The sequence below is a fragment of the Sturnira hondurensis genome, unplaced genomic scaffold, assembly GCF_014824575.4.
Source record: "Sturnira hondurensis isolate 20B ecotype Veracruz unplaced genomic scaffold, ASM1482457v3 Scaffold0000256, whole genome shotgun sequence".
In the NCBI taxonomy this organism is placed as follows: Eukaryota; Metazoa; Chordata; class Mammalia; order Chiroptera; family Phyllostomidae; genus Sturnira; species Sturnira hondurensis.
The window spans coordinates 2,542,411-2,567,982 of NW_028072887.1; the positions used below are offsets into that span (position 1 = coordinate 2,542,411).

A 25,572-nucleotide genomic window follows, 5' to 3' on the forward strand; every position below is an offset into this window, starting at 1 on the left:
ATTATTTCAGATTCATATTCTGAAATAATTTAAATCTGTTTAAAGTTTCTATATTGTAAACAAAAGACCAAAGCACTAAAATTATTAAACATGTCTGTTTCTTTTTGCTGTGTTATCTGCAGGGCAGTAAATTTAAAAACAGCCCATGTATATTATAATACTATGTGTTAACCGTTTGTTATTGAACCTCAGTTTTTCTCTAAACTAGTAGTGAGTAGTTCTGGCAATGTATTAATAATCTATTTCAATCTAATTCCATTAAGGATGTTTCATCTTCTCTACTCATTTATTGGCCTAGTTCTTTTCCAATACGTGATAATCAAATAATGTAAATTATAAATTGGGGTCTTTGTCCATAAACCTTCTAAGTTCTAATTTAATGAGCATCCTTCTTCAGTAGTAAATGTCTGTAAAGCAAGTTGCTAAATTTTTACTTTGACAGTAAAATTTACTTAAAAGTGGAAAGCAAAACAACAGAGAAAAATCAATGAATCCAAAAGTCGATTTTTTTAGAAGATAAACGAAAATGACAAACCTTTACCTAAATGGTCTAAAAAACTAGAGAAGACTCACATTACTAAATTAAGAAATGAAATGGGGATGTTACTACCAATTCTACAAAATAAAAAGGATTAGAAGAGGGTACTATGAACAAATGTATGTCCAAAAATTAGGTAATCTAGATGAAATGTACATATTCCTAGAAATACAAAACCTACCAAGACTAAATCATGAAGAATAGATTTCTTCGTGATAATAGACCTATAGATAACAGATAACAGACCTATAAGTAGTAAGGATTGAAGCAGTAATCAAGTAAATCTCCCAACAGTCTTGGCTGGAGTGACTCAGTGGTTTGAGTACCGACCTGTAAACCAAAAGGTCTCCAGTTGTATCCCTGGTCAGGGTACATACCTGGGTTGCAGGCCAGGTCCCCAGTTGGAGACGAACAAAGGTAACCTATTGACGTTTTTCTTGCACCAATGTTTTTCTCCCTCCTTCCCCCTTCCTTCCCCTCTCTCTAAAAAGTAAATAAAATCTTTTTTTCAAAAAAATCTCTCAACAGATGAAGGTCCTGGCTCTGATGGTTTCACAGGTGAATTCCACCAAACATTTAAAGAACTAACCCAATTCTTCCCAAAATGTTACAAAATAAACAGGAAAGAACAATTCCTAATTCATTCTGCATGGCTAGCATTACCCAGATACCAAATCCAAACAAAGACCGAACTAGAAAACTAAATACCAATAAAGGTATAAACAGTGAGGCAAAAATCTTCAACAAAATACTAAAAAAGTAAATTCATCACCATATTAGAAGGATTGTACACCATCACCAAATGGGATTTATTTCTAGAGTATAAGTGAGGTTTAGCATATGAAGAACAATCAGTGCAATCAATACACATTAAGAGGATAAAAGGGGGAAAAATCTTATCAGCTTAAATGATGCAGAAAAAAAGTTCACAAACAGCACCCTTTTATGATCAAAACATTCATAAAACTAGGAATCATAAAACGTGTATAGGAAAAATCCACATTGAACACCATACACAATGATGAAAGGCTAAAGGGATTAACCAAAGAACATTTATGCATAACCCATGGGCACAGACAACAATAATGGGAATTGTCTTAGTGAAGGCAGAAGGGTGGTTCTGGGTGGAGGGGGAGGGTGGGAAGTGGGAACAATTGTAATAGCATAAACAATAAAATTAAGTAAACAAAATAAAATTTTTAATTGATAAAAGACAAAGTTTTTCCTCTAAGAAAAGAACACGGCTTTAGAGGAACCTATATAAAGGATACATGGACAACTGAGAAGGGTGGAAATGGGAGGGAGGGGGGAGGATGGGGGGTGGGATGGGATGGGAGTAATAGACAGAAAACTGTACTTGAAAAATAATTAAATAAAAAAATTGGGGGGGAAAAATAGAAGAACAAGGCAAGGATGCCTGCTTTCACCGCTTCTGTTTAACATAGTGAAATTCTAGCCAGAGCAATTAAGCAAAAAAAGGAAATAAAAGGCATCTAAATTGGAAAGGAAAAAGTAAAATTATTTCCTTTTGCAGATGATAATTTTATGTGTAGAAAACCCTAAAGATTTCACAGAAAAACTGTTAGAACTAATAAACTACAGTAAAATAGCAGGATATAGAGTTGACTCGCAAAAAAAGAAAAACAGTTGCATTTCTGTACACTAATAAGCAATCTGAAGAGAATTATAAAAGTGATGCCATTTATAATCTCATGTAAAAGAACAAAATACTTAGGAATTAATCAAGGAGGTAAAAGACTTGTGTAATGAAATGGAAACACACCCCATGTTCATGTATTAAAAGACTTAATATTGTTAAAATGTCAGTACTACCTAAAGAAATTTACAGATTCAGTAAAATCCCTATCAAAATCCAAATGACCTTTTTTCACAGAAATAGAAAAACCCATTCTAAAATTCATATGAAATTTCAAGGGACCTGGAGTAGCCAAAAGAGCCTTTAAAAAGAACAAAACTGGAGGACTCACACTTTCCTGTTTTCAAAGCTTACTACAAAGCTGCAGTAAGCAGAACAGTGTGATGGTTGCCTAAAGACAGGCAGATAGATCATTGGAATAGAATAGAGTCTAGAAATAAACCCATGAGTATGTGGTCAAGTGAATTTTTATAAGGGCGCCAAGACTATGGAGAAAGGACAAAGCTTTTCAACAGATGGTGCTAGGAAAACCATCTATCCATGTACAAGAGAAATAAATTGGACTCTTACCTACCACAACATATAGAAATTAACAGAACTTTTATCAAAACCTAAACAGAAGAGGTAAAATAAAAGTCTTAGGAGAAAACACAGAGGAGAAGTTTCGTGGCATTGGATTGGACAGTAATGCCTTCAATGTGACACCAAAGGATCCAGTCAGGAGGACTTTGTCAGTCCACAGCCCCACCTGCAAGACACCCCTATCTCACAGGGGTGTCTCCCACAGACTGCACACCCAAGAGGGAGGGGGCCGAGGAGTCAAAGCTGCCAGAGCCATTTAAACTCAACAACTTTAGGGAGGGCAAAGGGGAAATACTTCAAAACCATAAAACAGACTAAAGAAGATGTGGGGTGAAACCCTCAAAATTCTGCATCTCAGCAAGCTTCCAGGTGATGCCAGTGTCCCATTGACAGTCCTGGGAGCAGTGCTTTGAACAGTGAGGGTATAAGATGCCTAAGAGAAACAGCAGTACTGGTGAGGGAAAACCACCATTAGGCTGTAGAAGCTACTCTAATCAAATGATTAGGGAAACTGGACTCCCTGCCCCTTGCTAAGAGCACAGGCCCTCTATGACATGACAGCAGAAACATACAGCCCAGAGCAGTGATAGGCTGGTTTTGGCCCCACCGACAATGGGAAGAAAGTCACTGAGCCAGTTCACTTTTTACCAGAGAGGGACTGTGGCATTTCCAAGAAGAGTCAACGCCAAGGTCTGAGGCATGATTATCACCAGGCTCCATACCTAGTGCCATGCCTATCCCCATTTCAAAATTGGCACCTCTATGGAGGTTATCACCACCACCACCATGGAAGAAAGAAGAGCCCCCAGAGAGGGATGCCATTTGTTATCAGATGACATGTCTTCCAAAAAAGATCGTGAGTTGACAAGAAGAGCTCGAGGTAATGATTGAACATTGTGGAGTTAGATTCATAGAACTCAAAGAGTCACAGCTAAAAAGTTTTCAAAGTTGATCTGAGAAACCCTTAGATTTTCCAGAGACCTACATGCATGGGAGGGAATTGCCAAGGTTGCCTGGAGAGCCAGTGGCATGGCCAGGACTCAAGCTTAGCTTGCCTCAATGTTCTTTTTCCAGAGCACCACGCTGCATCAGTCATGACCTCTCCCAAACTCATTTGGCCTGACTACCCTAAAAGCAGCATCTGTGTTTCAATACATTATAGCAAACTCAATTTTTTGTGTGTTTTGTAGATGCTAAAACATTTGCTGAAATCTGGAAGAGATATTTGTTCATTTATGTTCATAGAAACGTTATTTTTACAATAGCTAAAAGATGGAATCAATCCAAATTCATTCATTAGCAGATGAATGTTCGTTGTATTGAACATCATTAAATGATATTGGATTGGCCAGAAAGTTCATTTGTTTTTTGTTTTTTGGAAGATGGACCTAGTAGCATTTAGTTGTCTTTAATTTCATTCTAAACAGCTTGGTTAGATTGTATTGTGATAGCTGTCATGTCAGCATGCATTTAAAAAACAACTCTCAAAATTGGTGAATTTTTTGTGTAGACATTTTAATGTTGAAGATGGAAGAAAATACATAACATTTTCAGCATATTATGCTTTATTACTTCAAGGAAGGTAAAAACTGAAATGCAAAAAAAAAAAGATTTGTGCAGTGTATGGAGAGGGTGCAGTGACTGATTGAATGTGTCAAAAGTGGTTTGTGAAGTTTCGTGCTGGAGATTTCTCTTTGGACTATGCTCCACAGTCAGATAGACCAGTTGAAGTTGATAGCGATCAAATCAAGACATTAATTGAGAACAATCAACATGTATTGCTACACGGGAGATAGCCAACACATTCAAAATATCTCAATCAATCAAGTTATTGGTGAAAATAAAAATGCATCTTTCATTTTACAGAAAAAATTAAACGGACTTTTTGGCTGACTCAGTATTCACCCTCAAATATGCAATATTATTTAGCCTTTTAAAAGAAAGGAAATTCTGCAATATGCTACAACATGGATGAACCTTGAGATCATTATGCTAAGTGAAATAAGTCAGTCAGAAAAAGACGTACCATATACTATATGATTCAACATATATCAGGTACTTAGAGTAGTTAAAATCACAGAGACAGAAAGTAGAATGGGGGTTGCCAGGGGTTGCGGGGAGGGAGAGTGGGAATTATGTTTCATGGGTGCAGTTAAATTTTACAAGGTGGAAAGAGTTCATGGATAGTGGTGATGGTCACACAACATTATGAATATATTTAATACCACTGACCTGTACATTTGGTTTAACCTGTACAAGTGGTTAAAATGTTAAATTTTATGCTTTATATTATGCATATTTTTCCACAATAAAAGGGGAAAAGTGAAAGGTGAGGTTTAAATCATAAAAATTCATTTTTTAATAATTTTATTTTTATTCAATGCCAAAGCTAACTTTCAAGTTGATGCCAAAAAAAGCTATTTTCTTTTAATAAACTGGACTTGTTTTCTCTAATTTATTGTGTGTATGGCAAATTTTCTGGTATATGTTATGTAATTACAGTTATTCACTATTTGAAATTATGACTTACTGAGTAATGCCGTTGGCAGTTTATACTTTACTTATGTAGTAGTATATTAGTCTTCTATTGCCTCATAGCATATTACCACAGACTTAGAGGCATGAAACAGTATCCAGTTATGAACTCAGCTGTAGATATCAGATCTGTACAATAGAATTTAGTTTGTAGTCAGGTAAGCATTCTGTTTAAGGTTTCATAAGGCTGAAGTAAAGGTGTTGGCTGGAGTGGGCCCTTTTCTGAAGACTGGGGAAGGGTTTGCCTCTGGGCTGCTTCCAGTTGTTGGCAGAACTCAGTCCCTTGCAGTTGTGAGTCTGATGTTCACATTTCCTGGCTGACTGTTGGCCAAGTGCTCCTAGAGGTTTCCTGTGGTCCTTCTCACACAGCCCCTCCATCTTCAAAGCAGAAGAGATATGTCAGGTTCTTCTCACCCTTTGAATCTGACTTGCTCTTCTACTCCCAACTGAAGATTCTGATCATCTTTTAAAGGGCTGGCTCACTTGATTGTCTCAGACCCAGCTCAATTATCTCTGAATCTTATTAAGACCAGTTGACTTGGAACTTAAATTACCTTGGAATCCCTTCCCACCCTCACTGAGATTAGTGTCTGATTGAATAACCAGGGCATGGGAGTATTAGGAGGCCATCTTTAGAATCCCCTCTACCATGAGTAGTATTTGATCCACAAGAAGGTGTTTAAGGCATGTTGTAAAGTGCACTGGGCTAAGATTTTGAAGGTCTTGTGTTCTGTTTGACCATTTAATAACTCTGACCCTGGACTGCAAGGTTCTTGAGACCAGGAACCATGTCTTACTCATCTTTATAGCCCCAGTGCCTGATAGAATGTCTGGTATGTAGCAGGAACTCAGAACATATTAATTAAATAAAGTCACATTGAGGTAATTTTATCCCTCTGTGTCTTTTTTAATCTTCATTTTCATCAAGACTCCTTCTGAACTGAGGCATGTGTAAATCCATGAAAATCCTAAGCTATTACTATAGAAACAATGTGCAAAACTCCCATTTCATAGACTTTTTTTTAGAGTGAAATCTCATAGTAAGCAGAAGTAGGACATGGATCTTCTGCCATGCTAAGTGTCTAACCTTTAGTAACCTTTTTGTATAGTGCTTTAGTTTTTAACAAAGACCTTTAATTTACCCTTTCATGGAACCTTTTTAAGAAACTTGAGAATGCAAATAGTACGAACTTTCATATAGGTAAACTGAAATCACTTGATAAGTGTTACTTATTAGTAAGAAGCAAAGCCAGAAATTTAAATCCAACTCTGCGTATGAATACAGTTTTTACTTGCCAGTTAATCATCTCTTTTATTTAAAAAAAATATGTAATAGAACATTTTGTACCCTTGATACTTAGAATTTTATAAGGAATTAAAGCAGAGGATCAAAGTTAAGTCACAAATTTTTTCCCTTCTGCCTTTGTGCTTGCATTTATCTATTAATTTTCTCCCACTTCTTCTTCAAGTCTTTACTCTATATAACATAATTTCTTTTAATTCTATTTTTGGATATAAGTTACTCTTAGAAATTTTCTTGAATATAGAAACAGAAGACAATCCCAACATGATGAAACTCTTAGGCAGCATTGCCATGTGTATGTGTGTGTGTGTTTGAGCCATTTTCTTCTCTATAAGAAACAAAGTCATTTTTTAAAATTTCGATTTTTGTGTTTGTTAATTGCTAATCTGTATGTATTATGGCTAGCCCAAAGTCAAAATCCCAAAAATACAATGCTTCTTATCTCTGGAACTTTGGGCTCAAAATGGAAGACAGGGCACACTGGTGCTACAGATTCTCATTTCTGTTGGTTCTACAAGGAAGGCTCTTTTGGATGTTAGAATGACATGATGACTTTTTTCCATATATGAAACATACTAATCTACATATTAAGGATATTTTAAATCTGTTTTATGTTTGGTACCAAACTGGCCCCCTGACTTTAATGAGTATAAATGGTAGGTACCTGGACCTTGTACTATTTGAGGTAGGGGCTAACGAGGTAGACTGGGAGGAGATGGTAGGAAGGAAAGCATGTTTAAAACCTGTCTGGCTCCGGTTCACAGGCAATTTCAGCTGCTTTCCTAAACCAAAGCCCAGCATCACAAACTAGAGCTAGTTGCCTCAGTGGGTTCCCCAATCATGTGATTGGTGATTTGACAGTTGTGCTAAATATGCGTATTGGAACTTTGGCCTCTTTTCTTTATATCTGCTTCATTGTCTTACTCTAGGCCAGGCAGACAAGATTCTGTGACTAAACTGGTGGTGTATTTCAGACAGTGTTGAAAAGGCTTAGTAGACAGATAGGTGGTTTTACTCTGACTCATTTGCAGCATTCTCCTTAGCAAGTTTGGAACTTAGCTGAGCACAGCTAGTAAAATTCCTCAGGATTTTTGTGAGTTTTTTCCCTCCTAACTTTGTGTAAAGGGTACTATGTTATAAAATACTGAAGAAGTATATTTTACTTTGCTGCTACCTAAGAAGTTAACTTGTAAGTTCCATTTAGCTCAATTAACAAATTGTGATCATTTGCTCACTTACAGAAAATGCCAATTCACAGGATTTTATAGTCTTCTGCAGGTGTCCCTTTGGGAGGAATCAGTACTTTTTACTTGAAATCAACTTTGACTTCTTCATTTTCTATTCTTTGTGCAGTTAGTTGCTCTGTGGTTTAGGATTATGAATTAAGAAGAAAACTTTCTGTTTCAGTATAAAATTTAATACAAATCTTTCTTGTATATTCAGCGGCCATTGCAGTCCTTTGGACAGACAGGAAAAAGGTCTAAGGTATAGTAAATATTTTGTGCTGGCATGCCAAGGGCCGTCCTTCATGCTTGATGAATCCTTGTTTTCATACAGCACTGCATTCAGTTTAGTTTTGTCATATTTTGTTTGGGGCAGAAAGCTTATTTTGTTTTATTTGGGGTTTTTGTCTTGCCTAGTTGCTTTTGTACATTGCTTTTGTATCTTTTATGGTTCTTTATCTATGGAGAAAATGGCTTTCTCACCATCTTTTGGGTTTTGAAATTGGAATTATTTCCATTCTTACTATTGCTATAATTTTCAAAACTGCAATTGTTTGTTTTCCCTCTTAACAAAGGGTTTTAGGGGTAATTAATGATATATTTAACTTTTACATTTCACCTGTGCCTATACGTGGAGAAACTTTATAAAGACTTAAGAAACTCTAGGGGGCTTTTGGATATACACCCTAGCTTTGTGAAATGTAGTGTTAATTTTAAATACTTTTCTTTAGTCAAGCTCAAAGTTAAAGCTAGTTCGGAGCCTTGCAGTGTGTGAAGAATCTCCACCACCCCCTACAGCAGAGCTATCACAGGAGAACCAGGTAAAAAAAAAATTATGTAAAGACATGGTGGAATAACCTGCCTCCTGGAGAATATTTTTTCATAAGGTTGAATAAAAGCTGTGTGTGCATGTTGGTGTGTTATGTGTGTTTTTACTAAGAGAATTGATTTGATAATACTTGCACCCAAGAGACACATGAAAAGTGGGGAAAATCTTGTTACATCAATCTAAGATTTGGTACAGTTTCTCTCTGGAAAAACTTAGGGATAGTATAATTAACCGGGCATAAGGCTTTAGGGGAGTTGTAAGTTATTTTGGAAAAGTAGTAAATAAATACTTTCACTTAATGTAATTCTGATGAAATTTGCTCTTTTGAATTTGGCCATTATAAATTTGTTAGATACTGCTTGTGTGTGAAGAGGAGACTACCCAAGACTTATGTTTAATATATTATTTTACTTAACTTGAATGTATGGTAAAGCCAATTCTCATATTAGCTTGACTCTAATGTTTGTCTAAAACTTCTAATTCCTTTTCTGCCTGTGCTTGTAAAATACAGAACTACTGAAGTTCAAGCAAATAGCTTAGTTTGCCTTTTGTATTTTTAATGCTGTGACTACTTTTCTGTTAATCTGAACTGTAAGTTGATCTTTGCTTTATGTTATATTTGGGCATTTTATACCAAACATTTTTGGATCCTTTACCAGTGTGTGTCAGTGGTAACTTTGGCTGGTAGTGGTTTGTTCTATCTTTTATGAGTTTAAGCAGTGTAAAGTCTCATATGTATCTCAACATTAGTTTCCAAAGAATTGAGACAACTTTTTGGTTGTTTAAGAAGTTATGACTAAGGGGAGGAGAGGCCATGAGTAAGTTGTATATCTTTTTATTTTTTAAATAAATGGCGATTGTACATTTGTTGATTCAAGCAAAGACTTAGGCTTTGCCTTGATTTAGAACATGATGCCCTCAAAATCCTACTATACATACTGAAGGTGGTTGTCGCATATTTAGAATATGTTCTCTTTTTTAAGAGCACTAGACTTCTTTGTTTTCAAAATGCAAGAAAAGGAAGGTTTTTAAAAGAGGTTATTTATTGACAAAAAAAATAAACATCAGATTCTTTAAAAAAATTATTGATTGATTTTATAGAGGGTGAGAAACATTAATTTTTTTGTTCCACTTATTTATGCATTCCACTGGTTTCTTCTATGCGCCCTGACTGGGGGTTACACCCACAATCTTGTCATTGGGATGATGCTGTAACCAACTGAACTGCCTTTTCACATGTGCTCAAGTGTCAAAACCACAGGATTCAAAATGTATTTGTAATTTTTATTTAAAATTTAACTACAGAGAGCTATATGTATTTATTCTATAAAATAGATATTTTTAGCAATAAAATAAGACTTTCTAGAAAAAGTAGAAATACAGTCAAAATATTTGAATAAGAATGAGAGTATTTTCAAATGTTAAATTTGAGTTCTGTGTGGTTGTTGATAAGGCTGAAGAGTTATAATATACTCTGAAAAAATTAATAGCAATTTTAAAAAGTTCTTTTGTATAAACGATCATAAAAAATACACCTGTTCAGGGTGGAGCAGTGGGCAGTATAATGTTTCTTAAAAATTCATTTCTTCATTTTTTTTGTCCAAAATGTTACACCATCTTCGCATTTTGGAATAATCAGTCTGAGGAGATTGAGAAAATGAAATTCATAAGACTGTCAATACAGGAAAATACATTCTTTCTGAGAAAAACTGTAATGTTCTTTTCAATACATTTTATGTATTTGAAAAATATTGGGGAGAAATTCTTACAGTGCTATATGAATTAGCTAGTAAAAATTTATATGAGAAAAAATATCAGGAGTATATGCTATTGATTGCAGATAATTTTTGCTTTTATAGTTCAAAAAACTCTTACAGGACATAAATAATAAGTAAGGTTGTTATACCAGAATTTAGTTATTCCACTTACTGCATTCATTGTCAGTTTCTCTTGGATGCAGAGAATAATTTGGATGCAGAGAATTATCTCTTGGCAATTTTTTTTCTTTCGAAATAACAACCTATTTTTACCCTTACTGAACAAAAGATACTCTTTTTTTCCAAATCTTGCGTTAACTAAATTGCACCTGAATGGGAATAGAAAAATAAGTTATTTCTCATGAAATGTGCTGGTATCTTTCATTCTAGAGACACTTTCCAAGTAATAATGCTTGCTTCAGAATATGATTTTTGAAGAATTAATTTGAATAAAACTCATTATTCAAAAGGTTGAGAGGCAATTAATGAGAGATGTTACTTGTGTCTGAGCAGAGCTTATGAGAGGGAAGTGACCTCGGTAACAAATGTCAATGACAGAGTGAAGGGTAAGGGAATTACAGCTTCCTATGCGGATGTTGCTTATTTAGAGTCAGAAGAGTTTGTGTATAAAGACTTACGCGTTTAAAATGTGCCTTGTTTATTTGCTAATGAAAGCAAGGTCTCAGTATCAACTGAAGACAGGTCTCAGTACATAAGTGTTATCTGTTATATTTTAAATGAAGTCCCTGTTGATAAAATAGTTTAATATTTGTGATTATAATGTACAGCTTTAGGAGGACAATTTAGAAATAAAATCTGATAGTCATTGAAACTGCCTTTTGTGGTGGTCTAATGTGAAATCTTCCAACTTGAATTTCTTAGATTATCCTTGAGTAACAGGAACAGAAGCTGTAAGTCAGGGAAACTTTGAGTATTTTGCTTCCAGTACATAGTTCTGGGATTCATTTTTAAATCTCTGTGTTACAATAATTTTAAAATAAGGAAAGTAGATTAGGAAATAAGTCATAGTACAACATGGATGGATCTTGAGAATACTATGCTAAGTGAAATAAATCAGGTGGAAAAGGACAAAAACCATATGACATCATAAAAAAGCAACAAATGAACAAACAAACAAAAAATAAACTCATAGATAAAGTAATCAGTGGTGGTTACCAGGGGGTAATGAATATAAGGACAAAAAGAATGAAGGGGATCAATTACATAGTGACTAAAGGAGACTAGATTTCCAGTGGTGAGCACAGAGTAGAATATTCAGACATATTGTAAAGTTGCACACAATGTTACTTCTGATAAATTTAATTCTTAAAAAAGAAAATTAGTCATGAGAAAAGTGACTTACCACTTGATGAATGTATGAAGTTTGGCAGCAAGACAAACGAGGTCATAAAGCAAGTGTTCATTGTTTCAGTGAAAATTGCCAGTGCACAGTTTGTGCTCTATATTCCGAGCACAAATTTGAGCTTTGGTGGAAAGGGAAGCAGAATTGAAAAGAGATGAAAATAGCAGTCAGCAACCCTATAGGAAAATACTATATTTGATCTGATTTTTCTTCCAAATATTATTTTTTTAATTTATGTGGGGGATGGGGAGTGTTTAGAATAGAAATCTTATTGACCATAAGTTTAAGAATCCTGAAATTTATATCCCCTTTAATATAGACTTACTGCATTTATAACCATCTCTGAGAGAAGCAAAGTACTGCAATTGTCTGATGTTTTTCATCACACAGAACAACAGTATAATTTAGTCTACTAAGGTGCACCTTTATTTTTAGTAGAAATGGTCTGGAAGTTGTTCTACCTTTCTTTATTACTTTTGCCTTTCTTTATAACACAAAGTCATGTGGTTTTTACCGTTTTTAGGCAACATGAATTAATTTTCCATAATACCTTTGAGTTCTGAAATTGCGTGTAATACCATTGTTTTAAAAATGAAATGTAGAATTGGTTCTTCTTTTCAGTCTTACACAGTATGGTTACTTTACAATGAATTATTACATAGCAGACAGGAAAACAATCTTGTTTGAAATCTTTCTGAACTTTTTCATGATTGAAGGAAGAACAATGTTATATAAATCTCAAATAGGAAATAAAGTCGTGTAAATTTGGCTTTGGAAATTTTGTACTTCAAAGTTTTTTTACATCTCAAAAGAATGAAGGAATATGCGATTATAGTGAATACTCAAAGAGTACTTTTATTAAGTGTTGACTTGACACTTTTGCATTCCTATTGTCATGATTGATGGTAATTACCTTTTGCATAGCATCTCCATTGCAAAAATGGGTATCACCTCCCCACTTGCTTTGTCATTTGCATGTGTGCTGTCACTATGCACACTCCTTCTGAACCATTTGAGTGTAATTCTGTTGTAAAGACAACTTTCCATTTTTCTTTGTGTTAAAAAAGTACATTAAGAAGACCTTGGTTCTGATTTTCTAGGGGTTTTGCAAGTAGATGCTTTTAAACTATTATAGACAACATTTATTTTCTCTAAAATAATTGTCAGGATATGTTTTAGTCAATATAGTCAGTGTTTTACCATTTGCTATCTGAATTTTAATAAAATGATAAAAATAATTTTAAGGTATATTCTGCTTTGGAGAATCTAATTGGATACAATAATCTTTTTTCTTCTTCATACACTTTTGTGTTACTCAGAAATTACAAATGTGTGGTATTAACTGAATTGCTTTATGTTTTTATTTAATAACTGATTTTATCATCCAACAGGAGAAAATTCAGACCCAGTTAACACAATCATTTGAAAAAGAGGAGAAGCCCTCAAAAGATGAAGCAGAAAAAGAAAAAGCCAGTGATAAGTTGCCCAGAAAAATGTTATCAAGAGGTCTGTAATTTTTTTTTTAATTTTTGTGTCACTGTTCATAATTCCATTCTTTACCCCTCAAGTAATTATATATATGATACCTGTATTAAATTATACAGAGCAGCCTGAAGGGATAACGTATTTGCTCATCTGGGCAAAATGTTCTGAACAATCAGTAAGATATTCAGTTGGCCAAATACTGATTGTTCTGAACAATCAGAAAGATATTCAGTTATCTTAGGTCTTTTCCATAAGATGGCTGTAGTAGTGCTTAATTGTCTTTAACTTCATTCAAAACAATTTTGTTAGATTGTATGGTTGCAGCTGTCAGATTGATGTGCATTTAAAAAACAACGTATCAAAATTGGTGAATTTTTGTGTAGTCATTTTAATATTGAAGATGGAAGAAAACACAATATTTTCAGCATATTATGCTTTATTATTTCAAGAAGGCTAAAAACTCAACTGAAATGCCAAAACAGATTTGTGCAGTGTATGGAGAAGCTGCTGTGACTGATCAAACATGTCAAAAGTGATTAGCAAAGTTTCTGCTGGAGATTTCTCAGTGGACAATGCTCCATAGTCAGGCCAGTTGAAGTTGATAGCAATCAAATGAAGATGTTAATTAAAAACAGTCAGCAATGTGGGAGATAGCCAACATACTCAAAATATTCAAATCAACAAAGTTATTGGTGAAAATGGAAAATGTGTTTTATTTTACAGAAAAAAAACCATACAAAGCTTTTGGCCAACTCAATACTTTAGCCAAAAACTGCAATACCTTTCAGAGTTACTGAGGAAGATAACTTTATTTTATTTCTTTGTTCTGTCTCTCATATTGAATTAATGGAATCACTATAGTTTGAATACTGATTCCACTAAAAATAATACTATTTAATTCCTTATAATACAAAGAGCCCATGGCTAAATATTCAGGATTCAGTAAGAATATTCTTGTAATCAAGAATATTTCATAATAAATTTTATGGAGCTTACCATCATCTAGTATTGCATGTCTATAAAAGTGCTTTTTAATTTATAAATTCAATTATGCTGATCAGTATTATAAACAGCTTTAGGATATACATTTAAGGGGAAGGAATAAACGTGAAGTTTTGAAAAAGATTAAAGTAATATTCCCTGAGAACTAAAATTCCTGTCTACTTCCAGATTGGTTTCTCCACCTATGTTCACAATTGAACTAAGCTATCTTAATTTGCCACCAGAGTAATTAATTGTATAAATCATTCTAATTTTTCACTGGAGGCATTTTTGAAACAGAATTCTGGTGAGTATATAAAAGAAACAATTTAGAGTAAATTAAAATGGCACATTTCAGAGAGAAACTTTTTAAAGAATATGCATGTATATGTAGTTATATAAACCTACATCTTATTATATGGGAATAGGAAAATTGTGGTCATCTGAGTTCATCGTAATTTTTTTTCCTACTTCATTAATGTTTTTCAATTTGTGGCATCTTGTTTTATTAAGATATGTATCATGTAAAAGGGAAAGGGATTTATTTTCAAACTATTTTATACTGCCTTTTTGTGTTTTTTAGATTCTAGTCAAGAATACACTGATTCAACTGGCATAGATCTACATGAGTTTTTAGTAACTACATTAAAAAACAATCCCAGGTAAACATTAAATGTATACGGTTTAAATTGCTGCTAGAGTACCATATTTTGCTATTTATACTTCCATTATCATGTTAGAATATTAGAATAAGATTGTAATATTTAAAGTATACCAGAAATGTTTTCGATTCTTAGAGCTAAGATGTTGCTGGTCTGCTCTGTGCACATATGTATATCTTTTTGCATTATGTATGTCACCATGATATACAAATAATTCATACTTTCTGTAGGAATTTTGAGAAATACAGAATTACCAAGAAATTTTGTCTCAACTAGAATACAGAGGTAACAATCATAAAAAAAAAACAGAAAAATATTCTCATGATAATGCATTCAATTGAATAAGAACTCAGTGTATTTGTTTATAGTAAGTTTTTGCACTTAAACACAGAATATTTGTTCTTTTTTTCTTAGATTATAAACCTTCAACCCAAAGATTTTTAAGGTGCTTATTTGAATATAGTTTACTAATTGTGAAATCCTTTGTTTTACCAGGATACTGAATAAATAGATTTTATCTTTTAGCAGGCCATTGACCCCTTTGAGGCATTTCCCCACAAAAATCCTTATCTATAAAATATCTCACCAATGCTTTTATGAAATAGAAGATTCTTAGATTAAAAATCAATTCTCTAAATGTTAGCTTCCCAGAGTGGTAGTTATTTTACATACTTGAAATAAAATTTAAATCTTTTTATTGGCTTTATGCACATGGAAGAAATATGAACAACTTTCTTCAACTCTCTAGCTTTGTTGAAACTTATGTCATGCTTCAAGATAAACCTTTTATTTAGGGTTTATTGTATTGAGTACTATCTTGATTTTCTAGTTTGCATTTAACATAAACCTGAAAAAGAGAACTACCAAAATGAAAAGTGGTCCCCTTATAATATGGATTGAAGAAGTATAGGTATGAAGTGAGGAAGAAGCTAGTCAGCTTTGCCCAACTTTTTTGTTTTAAATTCAAGGTTAGTCCTTAGTCCCAAAAGAAAGATGAATTCATTAATTCATTGAATATCTTCTTGAACATCTATCATGTGCTAAGCATTGTGCTAAAAATTGTAGATATTAAGATGGGCAAAATATAACCTCTGACCCCAAATTATTCACCATCTCTCTGCTAGGACAAAAAACAAAACACATGAAATATAATATAAATAGAAAAGATGTTGTAAAAGAAGTTTTTCAAGGTGCTATAAAAACACAGATTGATAGCTCCAATCTCTGCTTGAAAGGATATGGGAGGGCTTCACTGACAAGATCATGCCTGAGCTGAGTCTTGAAAATAGTTCTTTGAAGAGGAACTGTCTTTACAGAGAAACATGAGAAAGTCAATCCAAATAGAGTTAAAGAGCATTGCCAAGGCATAGATAATATTGTTCAAGGGAAAGTGGTATATTCAAAGAAAGACAAGATTGCACACTCAGCCTCTAGCAGGTATGTGGCAAGTAATTCTAGAAAGTGATGGGGAAGGAGTTGGTGCAACATGAAGACAGATCGTATGTCCACTTGTTCTCAACCTTGGATAGTACCAACATGCTGGGTGGTGAGTCCTGGTGGCTGTGGAATGCTGCTGGGAAGTCAGGTGCTAAAAAGAGTTGCACAACAGTAATGAACAATAAAAAATAATCTTACTTGAAATGCCAGTAGTCCGTCATTTGAGTGTGGCATACTAAGTTGAGTAATTACAGAATTTTGAACAGGGTAATGCCCTAGTCAGATTTGTATTTTAGAAAGGTTATTTCAACAGTGAGGGGCCAGTATCACAAGCAAGGATTACAGAGACGAGGCCATAGAGAAAACTAGAGAGGAAAGGACACGTAAGAAAGATGTTCAGGAAATACCATGGCAGGACTTAGTGATCATTTGGATATGGAATAGTATTGGAACAATAGAGTAGAACAGAGTAGCTATCAGGTTTCTGTCTGGGCTGAGGGCTAGTCTCATTAACTGAAGAAGTAAATAAGGGGCAAGCCTGAATGGAATAGGGCAAGTTATATTATAAACAAGTATACTTTGAGGTTCTATTATAAATAAGTATAGTTTTCCCAAAGGCAAGCCAGGAAATGAGGTCTGTTGGCAGTTAAGACACTTGGGTTTTCATGTAAATGAGCCAAGTTGTAGTTACAGATTCAGGAATCATCAGTAGAAGTGAAGCTTGCTTCTGGACAAAGTGAGTTTGTCCAGAGATGAAATAAATGACAAAGACAAAATTCCATGGAAAGATAGTATATATAAAAGGTAGATAAAAAGAAAGAGACTGAATGAGTCCTAAAGATAGTAGAAGAATCTTGCGAACATTTGTCTTAAGAGTCAGCCAACAGAGAACAGTTTCATGGCTGATAAAAGTGCCAAATAGAAGTACCAAAAACAGTTCATTAGACTGAGAAACTAGGAAGTTAGTAGCTATTTTAACAAGCTGTTCATACGTATGTAGTAAGATGATAGAAACCAGAACTCGGTGGTTTGAGGAAAATGGGAAAGGTAGAAAATATATAACTAGTTTGAGTAAAACAGGATAGAATCCTAAATGGGCAGAATTTTCTTTCCTCTGAAACTATAGGACATACATCAGTAAGAACAAAGATTAGAAATCTAATCTTTGCATTTTATGCATTTGAAAATATTTTTTCATTGTTCACTTCTGTATTTCTCTACAGATGGAAAAGTTTGTAAGTTACCTACATACTCATTTTAAGTATATTTTATTGATTATGCTATTACAGTTGGCCCATTTTTCCCCCTTTATCCCCCTCCTTTCTGCACCACCCTCCAGCATTTCCTCCCCTCGCCTTAGTTCATGTCCATGGTTCATACTTGTAAGTTCTATGGCTTCTCCATTTCCTATACTATTCTTAACTTCCTCTTGCCTATTTTGTGCCTACCATTTATGCTTCTTATTCCCTGTACCTTTTCACCCACTCGCCCCACGCCACCACCACTGATAACCCTCCGTGTGATCTCCTTCTCCATGATTCTGTTCCTGATCTCATGATTTACTTAGTTTGTTTTTGTTTTGTTTTGTTTTAGGTTTAGTTGTTGTTAGTTGAGAGTTTGTTGTCATTATACTGTTCATATTTTTTATCTTCTTTCTCTTAGGTAAGACTCTTTAACATTTCATATAATAAGGGCTTGGTTGTGATGAACTCCTTTAACTTGACCTCATCTGGGAAGCACGATGACAGAGTAATCTTAGATACAGGTCCTGGCCTTTGATGACTAGAAATACTTCTTTCCAGCCCCTTCTTGCCTGTAAGGTTTCTTTTGAGAAATCAGCTAATGGCCTTATGGGAACTCCTTTGTAGATAACTGTGACCTTTCATCTTTAATCTTGGGTAATTTGATTATGATATGACTTAGTGTGTTCCTCCTTGGGTCCAATTTCTTTGGGACTCTCTGGGCTTCCTGGACTTCCTCGAAGTCAGTTTCCTTTGCCAGATTGGGGAAGTTTTCATTCGTTATTCGTTCAAATAAATTTTCAACATCTTGCTCTTCCTCTTCTTCCTCTTACATCCCCATGATTCAGATATTGGAACACTTAAAGTTATTCCATAGGTTCCTGTGCCTGTCAGCTTTTTTGCATTCTTGTGTCCTCATTCTCTTCCAATCGGTTGCTTGTTTCTTCCTTCTGGTCCAAATTGTTGATTTGAGTCCCAGTTTCCTTCCCTTCACAGTTAGTTTCCTGTATATTTTCCTTTATTTTTCTTTCTGTAGCTTTCATTTCTTTCTTCATTTTGTAAGCATGCTCAATCAATTCTGTGAGCATTCTGATTACCAGTGTTTTGAACTCTCCATCAGATAGGTTGTCTATGTCCTCATTGCTTAGATCTTTTTCTGGGGTTTTGATCTGTCATTTCATCTGGGCCATATTTCTTTGTCTCCTTGCACCTGTTACATGGTAAAGGGTGGAGCTTTGGTATTCACCAGAATGGAGCAACACTCTTTGCTGCATTGTTTTGCTGTCTGTGGGGCAGAGGGCAGAGGGGGAACATTGCTGCTTGCTCCACTCTTATCCCACTTTCCTCATTTCTCTCACTTCCCACAAGTGGTTACGAACTCCCCTGTGAGGATGGGAGTTTCTCCCACCACCACAACCCCCACAGATTTTTTACATCCAGGGGTTTGAGTCTTTAGTTTCCCGTGCCGAAACCCTGGGTCTCACTCCCCAGTTGTGCCTCCCGGCTTCTTTACACTCAAATGTGTGGTCACCCTTCCTGGTCCACCAGAGTCCTCTTCTCGCCAGCTGCTAGTAGGCTGGTCTCGGCCCCCCTACCAGTCTGGATGAATGTTTCTTTAACTCCTTGGTTGTTGGACTTCCATGCAGATGATTTCCTGGCAGTTCTGGTGGTGGTTTTTAAATTGGTTGTTACCCTTCTTTTGGTTGTGCAAGGAAGCAAAGCGTTTCTGTTTACGCCTCCATCTTGTCCAGAACTCTGCATATGCATTTTTAAAGTGTACACTTTAATGGGCATTAGTCCATTCACCAGTATTTGCAAGCATCACTGTAGTCAATTACAGAATGTTTTCATCACCCTAAAAAGAAATCCACACCATGTTACTATCATCTCCCTGTGTCCAGAGTGTTAATAAAGTTTGTACAGATTTCCTGTTTTGTATATTTCATACGAATGTTATTATGTGGTCTTTGTGAGTGGCACCATTTCCTTAGCATATTTTTATGGTTTATCCATATTCTGGCATGTATCAGTAGTTGATTCTTCCTGTGTATGTGTTTTTATTTGAATAAATATATAGTGAATAATTCATGTAATGGCTAGTGTATAAGTTATTACTATCATCAGTGTGGGTTAGGAAGTTGTAACTAATGTTAAATTTTGTGAGAAATAAGATTTGTTTAATTGATTTTTCAGTGTTCTCTCAAAAAAACACACAATTAATTGCCAGATACACATAGCACAAAATTAGTAATAAGTGTGGTAGATATCCACTAAAGGTTTCAAAAACAAATGTTGCTCTAAGAATATTTTCAGATTTTTCCTTCAGATCATTAAGTTTTTATCTTGTTCTCAGCCCAATATATAAACTTCAGGTGTTAAATATTAATTTATCTGGAATTCCTATTTGTAAGGAATATTTTCAGACACTACACTAACTAATCATTACTGAATTAGAATTTAGGGATCTAAAGTTGGCCTCCGTAGAGATTACATTCACTAACATGATTTTATACTATTTTTGTGTTAATGTTATACCCATTTTTATAAATTTCTTATGTATTAAATATGGATAATAAAGGTAACTATTAGATTATTCATGAAGAGGAGCAAACCTATGGATTAATCCTGAGAATGGATTTTTTAATAAGTTGTGTTCTGAGGAATATCATATAATTGTTCTGTGTTTGAAATACTTTGTAAAAATACTTTTATTGAGGTTAATACTTAAGTTATTTCTTATCTGTTGTAGATATTTGACCAAGGTCACATGGAACATTGGGAAAGGGGTGGTCAAATGGAAGCATTGTTTTCCCCTTTTTTATTTGCCCCTGGTATACCAGCTGTATACACTTCCTCTAAACCAGATTCTGATGTAATGACTAGAACATTTATAACTAAAAGATTGTTGCCTCTTCATTTTAACTTTATGTAGTAGGCTACTGATTAGTTTGCTTGAGATCCTTGTTTTTAATTAAAAAGTTTTTAATTACAGGTGACATATAATATTATATTCAATTCTGGTATATAACATAATGACAAAACATTTATAGAATATCATGTTGGTTTCTTTTAAAGTTTATACAGTAACAGTTTCAATAAGTTGCCTACTTTTAGGTTCATGTGCTAAACCTTATGCCTTAAGAAAAATAATTTTTGGATCTTTAGTTGAGTCCTATGTGTGTTCCTTATTAATAGGGTATATTACATGTTATATACATCATAGATCATGTGTATTATATTATTAATATATTAAGTTAATTAAGTCCTTTCAGGGTAAAAACTCTGTGAAGTAAAAATTCCCTATCTTCCCCCCCAAAATTAAGGAAAGAATATTAAAAGACCTCTGGATCTAGTAATTTCATTAATCTCATGCAAATAATTTGTTGAACTCCATTCTATATAGTCCAAATCACTGTGTAGTGATAATTGTGATAAATGCTATTAAAGAAAAGTATGCAAGAAACAGAATCTAAGAAACAGTATAAGAAGTTGTTTTAGGCAAAGGGAACTGAGAAGGGAAGGGATGTGTAATGTTAGTGCAGAGGTAAGCCAAGATAATGAGTTTTATGACTAAGGGGCAGGAGAGGCTAAAGAAGTAGATAATGCTTGCCTGATAGGTCACATTGCAGATGTTTGATTTTTTTTTTAATGAAAGTACTAGAAACTTTTAAAAAAATATTTATTTCTATAGAGAGGGGAAGGGAAGGAGAAAGAATGGGAGAGAAACATCAATATGCAGTTGCCTCTTATGTTTCCCATACTGGGGACCTGGTCCAAAACCCAGGCATATATAGGTGCCCTTAACTAAGGTAATGACATGTTCACATGTGTTTTTAAAAGATCATTATGGATGTTTTAGGTGGAATAGATTTGGGGGGAATAAGGGAAGATACAGAGAGACAATAAACTTTTTGTATTGTAGTTAAGCCACAGATGTGGCTTAAGGATCTAAGATACTGGCAGTGGAAAAAGAAAAATAGGTAGAAGGTAGGTAAATGTGTAGTAGTAATTAACTGTATATGAGGATTAGAAAAAAGGGATCATAACAGGCCAAAAATGCTTCTAGTACAATATTTTGGGTAAAAGGTGGTGCCACTTACTGAGGTGAGGAATACTAAACAAGGAACAGATTTGGGGACAAAATTGAATCTTGCTAGACTTTGTATTGAAAAGGTAGTCCTGTTTTCAGCTTTTAGAGTTGAAATCACCACGTTGATATGTTTTTCTCTTGATTTTTCAGCTAACATTTTAAAATGGATAGTCAAATATTACTCAGTTTTAAGAGTCTTTTATACTATTGAGGGAGGATCAAACTGAGGGCTGATGTATATATAGGCTTTCATGCAACTTAAGCAGGGAACATCATCTCTATTAGAATTTGAGAGGGAGCTGTGTAACATTTATTTTGGAGGAACACATTAACCTCTTGGCCAGTTTCCTTGACCTACAAAATTTTAGGAATAGAATTGAATGATCTATAAAACTACTTCTAGTTTTAAGGTTCTGTGAGTTCCTTGTTTGGGGATTTTTTTCCCCCACATGTATGTGAAATTTGTAGTGAGCACAGGAATACTCTCTTGAGCCATGTTCTTAGTGTGTGAGCAAGAAGGTCCTTTGGGGAGAGGTACTATTAATTTGTCACAGCTTAAATGCACTGAACAGGACCCTAGTGGTCCAAAAGAGCACATGCAGGTACTCCTTAGAGTCTTTATTTATTTTATAGGTTAAAAGCTTTTGGTTCATTTTGATTTTTATGGGGGAAATTCCCAAAGTCTTAAAAATATGTAATACAATAATAATTTACAGAATGTTTTGAGAAGTCCTCTCCTTCTGAGTTAGAGTTAGTACTGTAGTTCATACTTTTCTGCTTTAGTTCTATCTATATACTAGCTTTGGATTCCCATAGGAGTATTCTTGTTACTGGCATTGCATGTTCTTTAGAGTACTGTTTCTATGAAATTCAGCATGAAAATAAATTCATGACTCTATTTTGTCTATTTTCCTACAACCCCTTGTCACCTTTATTGAGTAAAGAAGTAAAAACTAATATGCTCTAATTATCCATATTCCAGGTAGGGCAACAGTAGGTTTACAGTTGTGAGTACACAAAACAGAGTTTATTTTTATATTATTGTTTATTAATTATTGCTATTTTCCATACAAACAACTATAAACCTATTTTTGCCCCACCCTGTATTTACAGAACAGATCCAGTATAGTGACAGTAGATCAAAATGTATCTATTTTAAGAATGGCAATATGTTAATACTTGTTGAAATTGGGTGATAGCTATATTGAGGTTCATTATACTGTTCCCTCTACATTTGTGTATGTGTGAAATTTTCCATAGTAAAAATTAAACTAAAAAATTATCTTTTATTTTAAAAACATTACTTTTTAAGAAAATGATTAACATTTATGATTATTTCAGTGTTAAGCTTTGCATATAAGTGTCTTCATATTTTTTTCAGGGACAGAATGATGCTGTTGAAATTGGAACAAGAAATTTTAGATTTCATTGGTAATAATGAGTAAGTCCTGACATTTAACAAGAAAAGAAATTGTCATCACATTTATCCTTGATTTACTAAATTAGTTCTTCTTACTTCTAGGTCTCCACGTAAGAAATTTCCCCCAATGACATCTTACCATAGGATGCTATTACACAGAGTAGCCGCTTACTTTGGGTTAGACCACAATGTTGATCAGAGCGGGAAGTCTGTCATAGTAAACAAAACTAGCAATACAAGAATGTAAGTATTAAGAAATGTAGGTATGTGTCGTGTGTGTATATAACAATTTTTATCTTTTTACAGCACCTTTCATCTAAGGTTTTCCACATTTTAGCTGACTAATTAAGCTTCATAATACCCTTACATGATTGGATCAAAAGCACATTTAGCTCACGAGATTTAAAATGCGGCCCCAGTCCGGCCCTGGCCTAGTAGCTGAGTTGGTTAGAACATTGTCCGAATATGTCAAGGTTTGTTGGTTTGATCCTTGGTTGGAGCACATATAAGAATCAACCAATGAATGCATAAATAACTGGAACAGCAAATGGATGTGTTTCCCCACCCCCAAAATCAACAAAAACCAGTCTGAACTGAAATGAGGTGGATGAATGAGGACTGGTTTAAAAAACCAAAGCAAAATCCCTGAGAGGTCATATTATCAGATATTTGATAACCGTTCTCTTATGGGTTTTAAATTAATGTAATTTAGATAGCTTTGTCCAGCCTCAGGCAAATTGGGGTGTAGAGGAAATCAAATTTTTACACCATCACCTTTAATCTTCTATCAATTTACCATTCTTTCCACCTCTGTTTCTGCTCTTTTTCTGCTACAAATCTCAGGAAGGTGAGTCTGCTGGTTAATACAGTATTACCATAATGTTGTATCTACTTTCTGGAATATATATAATTTATTGAGAAAAAATTTTAAGCCGTTAGGAGGAGCCATTTTTTTATTTTTAAATATATTTTATTGATTATACCATTACAATTGTTCTATATAAGGAGCCATTTTTTTTAAAAAATGATAGCTTTATCCTATTGGTAAAATAGAGCATCGAACCTGGCGTTTAGGATCAAAAGTCCCAATGCAGAGGCACCTAAAATTATTTCATGTAAATAACACCTCTTCTGCCTGTTTGTAAAGCTGATCCTAAAACAGCAAGTTAAGTTCAGCTAAGTTTATAGTTTGGTAGTGATCTGCTTATCTGTAGAATTTTCTGTATTAATTTCTATGTGACAACAGTGAATTTGTTTTATTGAGCAGCAGTTAGTTAGCTTCAGATACCAAAAATAATGCTTTTTGGTCAATGATTTTTCTGCCTTTCTTAAAGCTAGACTTCTGTCACGGTCTTGTCTGTGGACCATTCAATTTCAATGAATATATTTAATTCACTTACATCCTTTCTCTTATAATGGCCTTTATCCTTATAGCTGCCTTTTTGTTTACTGAAACTAAATCGGTTTTCTTCCATTTTAAATAGAAGGTTGTGAACAAAATATATTGATGGAACCTAGTATTTTTAAATGATTTTTTCTACAAGTAAAATTAAATTAATGAAGATAAATATCTTTGAAAGGATCCTATCTTTGGGATTAAATTTCACCTGCAAATGTGAATCTGATTTAATTTTCCTCTGTCTGTTCCTTAGTCCTTTTTACACTATCCCCATCAATTAGTTTTTCCCAATTAGTTACATCATGGCTGGTAGGATAATAACCATAACATATGAGCTGGAATGAAGGTGAATAGAACTCTAATTAGTCTAACCAATACCTTTCAGTATTACTCAGAGCTGCTGGATACCCAGGCATGTGCACATTAGCAGGCATTTTGACTAACATTTCGACTGGTGACTCTCTAAGGTTTTCAATACAGTGTAACCTCAGTTATTTGAAAGCTGTGAATGATGTCATATAGCTTTAGGGTTCTCTTCATCAAAATTGTCAAAAGTTTAGCTAAACACTAAATGTTTATGATGTACTAAGAGAAGAATGGATCAATAGTATAAATATAACTAGACATTTCGAATCATTGAAGTTACACTGTATTCTTGTTATCTTCTGCAATATGAAGAAGGTTGTAAACCAGAAAACCTTAGAGATCTGCTCCACATTGAATAAAAACAAACTTACCTTTTCCTCATAGGCAGATTACCCGCTCCAGCGTTGAACCAGTGGTGTTGTGGATGTCAACAACCCAGTGTCCACTGGAGTATCTCAATGGAGCGGGAAGTTGGAGATTGCAGGGCAATAAATTCAGGCATCTATAAAATAAAGAGGTAAGACAGTCTTAAGGTTAGCTGAAATGCCTGCTAATGCTATTTGTTGTGGGAATCCAGCTGCTCTTAGAAAAGTTTCCAGGCCCTTGGTTAAACCTTATAGTTCACTTTGGAATAACAGTCTCTCACCCAAGTAAAAACTCTTTGAATAAGAAAATGTGACTTTAAATAGCTACAAAAATAATTG

The 25,572-nt window shown here is 34.3% G+C and overlaps 1 protein-coding gene across 9 annotated transcripts in view; it reads left to right on the plus strand.

The window, feature by feature from the left end:
* The window catches only part of R3HDM1 (R3H domain containing 1), a 197,437-nt gene that overhangs the window by 72,815 nt on the left and 99,050 nt on the right, over positions 1–25,572 (plus strand). For 5 of the 9 annotated variants that reach the window (XM_037027713.1, XM_037070718.1, XM_037070913.1 and 2 more), the window contains exons 4-9: positions 8,059–8,100; positions 8,570–8,659; positions 13,179–13,293; positions 14,837–14,915; positions 23,065–23,124; positions 23,206–23,346. In XM_037027713.1, the coding sequence (XP_036883608.1) occupies positions 8,059–8,100; positions 8,570–8,659; positions 13,179–13,293; positions 14,837–14,915; positions 23,065–23,124; positions 23,206–23,346 (527 nt within the window). Of the gene's footprint in view, positions 1–8,058; positions 8,101–8,569; positions 8,660–13,178; positions 13,294–14,836; positions 14,916–23,064; positions 23,125–23,205; positions 23,347–25,264; positions 25,386–25,572 lie in introns of those variants that run through there. The other 4 variants (XM_037070866.1, XM_037027524.1, XM_037070780.1 and 1 more) reach the window with 3 other exon arrangements.